This window comes from Tupaia chinensis, unplaced genomic scaffold, assembly GCF_000334495.1.
Source record: "Tupaia chinensis unplaced genomic scaffold, TupChi_1.0 Scaffold000659_1, whole genome shotgun sequence".
Taxonomy (NCBI): Eukaryota; Metazoa; Chordata; class Mammalia; order Scandentia; family Tupaiidae; genus Tupaia; species Tupaia belangeri.
In genome coordinates, this window is record NW_006160181.1 from 1,000,732 (window position 1) to 1,011,284 (window position 10,553).

Genomic DNA, 10,553 nt, shown 5'->3' on the forward strand with positions numbered 1-10,553 from the left:
TGATCCGGCGGTGATTTCTTGTCATCTGATGAATGTTGTGTTTCTTTCAAATTCTTGAAGTTCAGCCTTAATGTTCAGGAGCAAGTAGACAGAGGTGATCCAGAATCTCTTTGCTGTTCTATTGTGCTTGCGCTAGCTCATTTGTTGGAGGCTGAATTATTAGTAGAAAATCTTCATTCCCTTAAAAATCTAGTTCACTGTAGCCATGTGGAACCTTGTCCTGAAGGCCCATGGCTTCTTCTCACAAGTTTTTTGAAATATGAAAGTAGAGTTTATTGTTCAAGGTCCTTCCCTCTGCTGCTCTCCAGACCTAGAGAGACTCCATGGACACCGTGTCCGGCAGAGCACGCTCAGCACAGCGGCAGGTTCTCCCCAGTGACCACATGGAAGGAACTCAGGCCTCCATATCTCTTCTGCTGAGAATGATTTGGGAAGTTAAATTCCCCTGAGGACTGACCTCTGGCCTCAGGAGGCTTGGGAGGCCAGGGTTCCTCCTTCCCATTGTGTAGTAGATATTAATCTTTCCATGTAGCCACTGTTAAGCCCTGTGGAAATTGAAATAGCAGTTTCACTATCCACTTCTGTAAACTGAAGTGTGCCCAGTGAGGGGAGATTTGGGATTCTAAGTCACAGGATTTCACTCAGTGCTTCTTCTAAGCAAGCCTGAATCTGTCAACAATAATATAATCTCCTCTACATTTATGTAGCATTTTCTTCTCTTTTTTTAAAAAAATTATAATTACTTATTTACATTTACTTGTACATCTTCATGGCATACAATATAGTTTGTCAAAGCATGCATGTAGTGTGTGATAATAAAATTAAGAATATTATCATGCACATTGTTTTCAACAAAGAACCTTATGTTCTTATGTATGTTAAATGCTTTTTTCCGAGTCCTTCCTACCCATCTCCTACTATCTATCTATCCCCTTCCCATACTGTCTCTGGTATCTACACATGTCCTCTCTACTGTTGTGTCTTTAAATCTTTTAATTGCTGCCATAGAGGGCAGACTTTCACTATGTATTGAGTGGGGATATACAGTGTTTGTCTTTCATAGTCTGGCTTATTTCACTTAGCATTAAGTCTTATACATTCATCCACTTTGTATTGAACAACAGAGTCTCATTTTTAAAAAAATGGTTTAGTAGTAATCCATTAATCCATAGTGTATATGTGCTACATTTCAAAAAATCCAGTCACCAGTTTTTGGGCACTTAGGTTAATTCCATGTCTTAGCAATTGTGAATAATGCTGCCATAAACATGGATATGGAAGTGTCTTTTCAACAGAGTGTTTTCCTATCATTTGGGAAATCCCATGGAGTGAGATTACTGAGTCATATGGTAGTTTTGAGGACCCTCCTGTTTATAGTAGTCACACAAATATGCCAATACCTAGGAATAAATCTAACTGAAGAGGTTACAGACCTCTACAAGGAAAACTATGAAAAATTGCAAAAAATAAAAAAAAATACAAAAAAGAAAAAGACGGTCCTTATTCTCAAATTTGAAGAATCAATATAGTTAAAATGTCAATTCTATCTTAATTAATTAATTAATTAAAACTTTTTTTTTGGACTTAAAGTACAAGTTTATTTTGGTGCAAAAAAATTTTTTTGAAACTCATCCATAGTTTCTTCACCATGCATTTTTAAAAATATACTATTGCATACCACTTGTAATTATATTTCTGGGCCTGCAACATGTAGAGGGGTAATGATGTATTTAACAATAACAGCACATAGAAAGTATATGGGAACAAACTTGTAATAGAATAAGTAAATAATGCTAGAGAGCAATACAAACTCAGGAGCAAATGAAGACAACCAATAATAGTAAATAAGAAAGTAAATATTTTAAAAACTCTATAAACTACACTTTCTTTCCTTTTTTTCCTCCTCAGCTTCTTTAATAAACATACAGTTATAAAGAACACTATAACAACATTAGTGAGCTGGTAACAAATGTAGATGTAATATGTATAACAAGAGTAACACTGAAAAAAGAGACTAGAGCTAGAAGGAAGTCATGATTGTATAGTTCTCTGAAATTAGGTGTGTGTGTATGTGATTTTGATAATTGAAGATGTATGTGGAAAGCCCTAGAACAATTACAATAGAAGCCTCAAAAATACATAGTGAAAAACTGTTAAAGAAATTTAAAAATGACATTAGAAAATGTTCATTTGATGCAAAAGAGAGCATTAAAGAAGTAGAAGAATAACAAAAAAAGAGACTTTAAAAGCAGATAAAAATCCAACCATATTTGTAATGCTACTTAGTAAAATGGAGTACATAACCCATGTAAAATGAGAGATTGTCAGATTTGACAAAAACTGAAATTCACCTCTATGCTGTCTACAGAAGAAACACTTAATATTAAAAGATATGAACAGGTTGAAAGTGAAGTGATGGGAAGTATTAAAATGAAGCAACAATCAAGTTGAAGTGGCTATACAAATATCAGACAAGGTAGACTTTATTATTTATTTATTTATTTTCAAGAGATTTTTGCTATAGGGCACGTGTGCTCACCAGAGAGACAGAGAGACAGAATGTGAGAAATCACCCCTCCAGAGAGCATGGCCACTCCACAATCTCTTCTCATTTTCCTCTTGGGATCTTGGGCACACACGCACACATGCCTGGTGTGAGTTTTAAGTCACCAGGTCCAGGACCTGAACCGTAGTCAACCATATGAAAGTCCAGTGATGTAACCATTATGCCATCTGCTGGTCCCCAGACAAAGTAGACTTTAAAACAAAATATTTTACTAGAGACAATAGTATTTTATAAGAACAAAGAATCAATTCATCAGGAAGTTTTAGTAATTGTAAATATATATGCACCTAACAACAGAAGCCACAATGTGTGAAGGAGAAACTGACAGAATTTAAGGGAGAAACAGGTAAATTCAAAAATAATAATTGGAGGGGCCAGCAGGTGGCATGGTGGTTAATGGTGCTGGATTCCCACATGACCGACCATGGTTCGAGTCCCAGACCTGGTGACTTGCTTTCTCATTTTCTCTCTCTCTCTCTCTTTCTCTCTCTCTCTTCCTTGCTCTGTTTCTCTCTGGTCAAATTAAAATAAATAAATAAGTAAATAAAGTTAAATCAAATAATTATTTAAAAAAAATAATAATTGGAGGGACCGGCAGTTAGTGTAATGGCTATGTCACTGAACTCCCATGTAGTCGACCGTGGTTTGAGTCCTGGACCTGGTGGCTTAAACTCACACCGGGTGCATGTGCATGCGTGCCCAATATCCCTACAGGAGAATGGAGGAGAAGGGATTGCGGCGTGGCCACTCCCCCTTGGGGGGTGATTTCTCATTTTCTTTTTTTTTTTTTTTGGAGAGGTTTTTGCTATAGGGCGCGTGTGCTCGCCAGACAGACAGAGAGAGACAGAGAGACAGAAAGCGAGAAAGATTTCCAAGGCATTTCTGGCTGGGGGTGGGAAGTAACTTTGCTGTTAATAGTGACTGCAAAATCCTGATTCATTTGTGAAAACAGGAGTGATCTGAAGTTGACCTTGGGGCCTGATGTTCTGGGTCCTCAGAGTCATACCTTCCTCCATCCATAAACAGCTCACTCCCACAATGACCTACCTTTGTCTAGTCTCTTGAGTTTTCACAGGGCATGGCCATGATGTCATGCTGAGTTTTAGTGGATGGTATAGAAACAATGATTTCAATCAAGCTTTTTTTTGGACCATGAACAGCTCACACCTGACACCTATTAGGTTGTGATCTTGGACTTTCCGCTTTTTTCTCAAGACTGAGGATTGATGACACAGGTTATGTTAAGTTACATTCTTGGTCACCTGAGTAGGAAAGCTTTCAAAATAAAGTGACTAAATGAACAACATATGGGATCTGTGGTATATTAACAGAAATCATTGCCACAAATTAAAAAATACTGTACAATAGGCTGATCTGGTGGGGACCTGAGTGTTAACACTATAGCACAAATACAGTTTACATATTTATTTTGAGCAACGGAAGGCAAATAAAAAAAGATATGTGAAGTATGTTTTTCATTACATAAAATTTAGGAAGCGGGCAAATGTATAGTGCATATGGGATGTATGCTTTGGTGGTAGAACTTAAGTAAAATAAAGAGAGAATGTGATCCAAAGGTCTAGAGAGTGGATGATTTATGAAGACAGAGCAGGGCAGTTACTGCATGAGAGGTGGCCAAATTCCATTCCCTGACCATGTGATGGGTACAATATTATAAATAATTCACTGAGTGATACTTTTATGTTTTGTGTACTTTCTGTATAGTTGACCTATTTAGTGAAAAACTAAGAAAGCACAAAAATTTTAATAATCATTCACATTTAGCAAGACAATATAGAAATGAAAATTGCACATTTTATTTCTTTGTGGGAGCAGAATTGTGAATGGAGATTAGAAGAAAATAAACCAATAATATAAAACAAGATGTTGAAAAGATCATGCTGTTTCCATTCCAGGGGTTGAGGATCATGAAAGACTCAGGCTCAAGATATGAGGTAAAAAGTCAAAACAGGAAAATTTTAAATAGAAATTAGTTACTTATTTTATTTATTTATTTATTTATTTATTGCATTAGAAAGTATTTTTAAGAATGTTGATATGGTTTGAAATCCAAATACTACAGATCATTTAAATGGAAAAGAAGTCTCTCCTCCACAACATCATTCATCGGCTGGTTTCTCTGTGAAAGGCATCACTCGGAGCAGGTTTCTGTGTGTCCTACACTGGAGGATTTTTAAAAGGGCTTAGAAGGGACTAAGAGAAGGGAGGACTGGTTGTGGGATGTGTCGACATGGTTGGGAAAGGGAGGCCAGGCTGGAGTGAGGGGGACCAGGGTGGAGAGGGGCTGCCCAATCCAGTGTGGTGCTAATTCAGTGGGCACCAAAGTCTGAACCAGCTTCCTTTCTTTCATGGAGGCAGAGAACAGAAAAGGAACTGTCTATTGAGTCAGAGGGGTGTCCAGAGTCTCCAGGATGCAGGAGGTGACATCAGGCTCCTGGTTCCTGCACCTAGGCTGGCCTTTCTGCAACAGGTTTGGGCTCCTCAGAGCCAAGGGCATGGCTATTAACTCCTACGTTTACTGTTTTGCATAAAGGGAGGAAGAAAGTTGATAGTTTTTGGGAAGTCTTTGTCATAGGGCTGGTAGGACTTTGCACAACTGCCTGCCTCCAGGGTCATTCCTTATTTTTGTCTTTTTTTCTCATAGACATTGGCCAAGTAATCTCTGCCCTTATGCCCCATGAGGAAAGAAAGACACAGACAAAATTTTCAGTCACAAACAAATAATGACCTGAAGATGGCACTACAGTGACCTTGCCTTTGTGACTAGTCTCTGAGTTGTCATAGGGCATGTCCATGATATGAAATGACACATGACTTTTAGTAGATGGAATAGAAACAATGATTTTAATCAGTTTTTTTTTTTTGATAATTTATTGACTTTATTCTTAACTAGTAAACTTAGGAAAAGCTAGGGAGTTTGCTTAACTTTTTAAAATTTTTTTCCCTCATTTTTCTATAGGGTACCTGTCCTACAGACAGGTAGGGCAGAGGGGCGGTGAAGGAAGTAGAAAGTAAGAAATACCCCCGCCCCCACCACCACCAAAATGACGGCCATGCCACAATCCCTTCTCCTCTATTCTCTCCTCAGGGCTTGGGAATACACACACACATGTTCCTGGCATGATATTCAAACTGCCGGGTCTGTGTCTTGAACCATTTGGTTGGCCATGTGGGATCCAGCTGTCTAATCATCACTGTATTGGCTGGCCCTGCTTCCCTGTTACCACATCAAATTCCATTTTCCTAAACTGGTGATAACAGCACCTTCTTCCTTGCATTGTGAGGGTTAGTGGAAATGTAGGTCCATCTGGCCTCTTGGTGTTGGGCACATGAAATGATCAGGAAGCGGTGGTGGTCTAATTAGGTGTTAGAAGAAGTTGGTAGAAACACAGGGGCAATGGACAAAGACAGAACACGCTGCCTTCTAGAGTCCTGATTTCCATCCCGTCTGGGTCCAGAAACCAGTGTTCCCTATTCCCTGATGCATTATGAAACACCCACTGGCTGCCTCAACCCCGTAGGGAGGTCAGGACAGGAGGAGGCTGCAAGTGAGGTCTCTTGGGAGTTGCAACACCGGGGCACCTGGATAGTAACTGGAAATGCTGAGATAGTGATGTAGGTATGTCCTAACCTCCTTTATGTGGCAAGGCTCCAGGAAGCACAGAGAATGCAGGGCCTGAGGGCTCCCAGGCCCTGGGAAGAGCCAGGCTGAGCCTTATAAAGGGACCGTTCTGGATGTAGACACACACATCTCAGGCACTCTCCTTCCTGACGCTTCCTCGGCTCTGGTAAGTCTGTACCTGTGTCTTTGTTGTTTCTAGACGTGCCCAGTAGCCTTCCTGCAGGAGAGGAAAATTACTGTGGGTGAGGACTCAGAGGTCTGGGGTCTAGTCATGGCTCTGCCACCCCAGGTTTGTGACCATCACTCTGAGGTAAGAGTCCTCATCTGTATTGCAAGGCAACTGGATTAGAATCACCTCTAAGTTCTTTTCAATATTCTGCAAAGACTCCAGTGGAGAAGTCCTGAGGGGTAACCTAGGATAAGACCCTCTTTTTTTTCTTGTTCTCATCCTCTCTGACTCATACTTCTGTCAGGGTCCAGGCTGCTGAAACTAAAACCTACTCCCCACACACTCCAAGGATGGAGCTTAGTGTGCCCTGTTAATGTTTTGTAGGCCCTCTTAATCCCCTACTTATCCTGTAGCAGTGATCTGCCCCACCCTGGGTGAGGCAGTGATCCACCAAGCTCCATGACCCTTACTCTCACCCTTCTGGAAATTCATGTGGACCCTCTGTGCACAGGGCTCAGACTCCAAAAGCTTGGTGATCACTCTTCTTCTTCTTTTTTTCTCCCTTCATCCCTTCCTTTCTTTCTGCTTTCCTTATTTTTTTCCTTTCTGAGAGAAGGAGAGAGAGAGAGAGAGAGAGAGAGAGAGAGAGAGAGAGAGAGAGTATGAGAGTGGTGGAAAGGAGGCAGCTAGAGTGAGATGAAGTTTCAAGAGGTCCTTGCCATTGTAATCCTTGATCCATCCCAGTTTGCTACCATCAGATTTTATGTAAGTCTGGGACTTGATCCTGGGCCTCCAATGAAAGAGTCATGGTAATGCTTCCAGGGTATCTTGCTCTTGATGAAACGAAGAGTAGTCAGAATTAGATCTCTAAGGCCACTTTCTTATGCCTGTGATTATAGCCGTGACTGTGAAACTGAAAGAGATGGAGTTGGAACTGAAAAGTGGGGTGTTCCACAAACAGGATGTAGTTGTGGTTATACCTCCAGGTCTAGGTCATTACTTCATGATTGACCCTTAACCCTCCCTGCTTCTATGACTTCTCAGGGTAGCTGGACATCTGCTCAACTTCTATTCCTCTTGTCCTTAGAATGAGTGAGCCTAGCTCTCATGTGTGGTAACTACCCTCCTTTGTTTCAGGCAATTTATCCCAATACCCACAGAAATCTGCATTTTTATCATCTACTTCTGTGCTATTCTATCTACTGAACTACTTTCCATATTCCTATTTCAGTGACTGGTTAGAGAAGAGAAAAACCCAAAATGTTGTCTTCCTTTTCTACAGTATTTTTAAAGCAACTATGAGCAACACTCAAGCTGAGGAGTCCATAGTGGGCATGATTGACCTGTTTCACAAATACACGGGACGTGATGATGCGATCGACAAGCCAAGCCTGTTGAAGATGATGAAGGAGAATTTCCCCAACTTCCTCAGTGCCTGTGTGAGTTGGGGGCCTGCTGCTCAGTCTTGATGGGGTCCCAGTGTGGCTGAGGATCCATTTTTCTCTGTGACCTTGGACAAGTCACTCTAGTTCTCTGAATCTGGATTTTCTCATCTATACGAAGAGCTGATGTACAAGAATATTTATATATGAGCAAGAGTTGTTTGCATGGTTATTGGAGTTATAAAGAGTCATTAGATGTTATCATCAGGTGGTCACTAAAGTATGCAACTTAAAGCAGTAACAGGTTTCCTGGCAGATGTCATTCATGCTATCTCCATGTGGCTGAGCCTCATCTCTGGGCCTGTTTCTCGAAGGCTCTGCCTCAACATTTCTATTAATGGTATGGCACCAGAAATTGCATTGCCAATATTAACTATCAACCCTCTTTGACAAAGAGAGTAGCACACTGGAATGTAAACACTGTGGGGAACTTGGGTTTCAGAGTCTCGGTGACTAAGGACAGGGACCCCAGAATGATAAGTTTGGTTAGAACAAAGAATAAAGGAGAGGAAGATTGGAGATGAGGAAAACAGGTATTAGGATTTAGATAGTGTCCCTTGGGTAGTAGACCTAGGGTAGGCGGTACCCTTAAAGGCTGAGGACAGTGGGGCTGGGGCTGGAGATTCCCTCATCACCCAGCTCATTTATCACAGCTCCAGTGGGAAGTTCTTGCTTCCCTCCCTCAGGTCTATCACTGACTTTGTTCCTTGTGACAACAAATCTCCCTAAAAAACCCCCCAAAAGTAATATCACTATTCCCACCAGTCATACCTTCAGAGCCCAAGCTCTTGGCTCTCTGTCTTGGCCCCTCATATTTTCTTCTCAGCCCTGGACTTGTTTGTGACTGAATTTTTGTATTTGTGTTTTTCTTTCCTCACAGGAGCATAAGGGCACAGATTACTTGGCCAATGTGTTTGAGAAAAAGGACAAAAATAAGGATAAGAAGATTGAGTTTTCTGAGTTTCTCTCCATGATGGGGGACATAGCCACAGACTACCACAAACAGAGCCACGGAGCATCTGCCTGCTCTGGGAAAAGCCACTGAGCTCAGCTCACCCCTGCCCAGGGGCTTCTAGAGACCCCCCAGAAACAATAAAGTGTCTCCTTCCAGCTAACATTTGCCTGTTTCCTTCTTCCTTTTGGTTCATTACATGGTCAAAATTTGCCATTCTGGTTATGTTGAGTGAGAGTCTGTTCTGAGCTAGATTCACCCAAGAATGTGCCCCAGTGTTCTCCTGTAGCTTCCAGCAGAGCTGAGCCACCTCTAAGGACCTTGTGTTCAGATCTGCCTCTGTACCCTCCATGCAGCCAACAGGGAGGGCTCTGGGGTGGAGACTGGTACAAAGTTTCTGCCAAGTCAAGGTGATGCTTTTTTGTCTCAAGGCGTGGATCAGGGTTATTCTAATTTTACACTCAGACAGAACCAATGCCAACTTCCCTGTGCATTACACCCATCTTTTTCTGTCCCAGCTATTCCTTCAGGGCATTTGAGGATAGGCACCACATAAAGAATGCTTTCTTAAAGGGCATCATGGTTATGGGGACTTGTTTCTGTCAATGGGATGCCCAGAGGTTCCTGAGGACTGGCTTGTCTTGTGGACTGGGCTTCTGGAGCTGTATTGTTGTCTCTGTGCTGAGCGTCACATATATGTGACTGTGTGTGACCCTGTGAGTGTGTGAGAGAGTCACCTTGATATGAGGTGGAGCTCCTTGACGGTTTGCCAGATGCCTGGATCTGGTGTATAGAGACATCAAGATGTTGAAGACTGTCTGAAATATAGAAGAATTAGTTCGCTTTCCAGTTCATGGAGAGGAGTCTAGACTGAATAAGGCAGCTAGTGGAAATTCCATTAGTGACTGAGGAGAACCTGTGGTGAGTATTTAAATAATATCCCTGTATCTGTCAGGTGAGTGAGTCAGGTCATTATTGACAGTCTATGCAGAATAGAGACTATGTTTGGAGTAGGGGATGCAGAAACAGGCTGGATACAGGGCTGCCTTAGCAGAGCTCTGGCTCTTCCCAGAGATGTGAGTGTTCCCATGGGTGTGGTGAGACAGACTCAACATTCATCTCACTCCCAGACCATGTCCCTGGAAGTTGTTGTTAACATGTCTTCCTTGAGGCTCACGTCAACTATACCTATCACTCCTGTCCTCTCAGTCAGTCTTCCTCTAGCTTCTTTACTAGATTTTTTTAAAAAAAATTTTTATATTACATTGAATCACATATATCTTTACAATATATTACATTTCTCTTTCTAGCAGGAATACCATGTGTATCAGTCAAGACAATGACATTACTGTCTATATCATCATCATCAAATAGCTTTTCATCCTTTTTTTTCAGATTATTATTACTCTTATTATTATTTTTTATTTTTTATTTTTTAAATTTTCCATCCAAAATACACTGTGTACTGGTTCAATCAAGCACATCAACATACATGTTCTCAGCAAGTAATTTTCCAATTCTTACATCCTGCTTACCTTGCCCTTTGTCTTGCCATCCCTGATTCCCCATTCCATTGTCCCTGGTATCCATGGGTGCCCTCCATGCCTTCCGCCCCCCCGCCCCATTCAATTGTTCTGCCTATGAACTCAATTAGTCTAAATATATACAATAGCTCGCACAGCTGACACATACCTATACATGTACCCAAATCTGACCCTAGGCATAACCCCAGTGAGTAGAATGAACATACTATTAAAGTAGTACCCAGCTGTGTCCATACA

At 41.3% G+C, this 10,553-nt stretch overlaps 1 protein-coding gene across 4 annotated transcripts in view; it reads left to right on the forward strand.

Moving 5' to 3' along the window:
• S100A7 (S100 calcium binding protein A7) overlaps positions 1-8,926 on the forward strand; it is a 43,917-nt gene extending 34,991 nt beyond the window's left edge. For 2 of the 4 annotated variants that reach the window (XM_027776302.1, XM_027776301.1), the window contains exons 2-4: positions 6,409-6,519; positions 7,661-7,817; positions 8,701-8,926. In XM_027776302.1, coding sequence (XP_027632103.1) covers positions 7,677-7,817; positions 8,701-8,865 — 306 coding nt within the window. In that variant the 5' untranslated portion in view covers positions 6,409-6,519; positions 7,661-7,676 and the 3' untranslated portion in view covers positions 8,866-8,926. Of the gene's footprint in view, positions 1-5,850; positions 6,376-6,408; positions 6,520-7,660; positions 7,818-8,700 lie in introns of those variants that run through there. The other 2 variants (XM_014592106.2, XM_027776303.1) reach the window with 2 other exon arrangements.
• Positions 8,927-10,553: the final 1,627 nt, after the last annotated feature.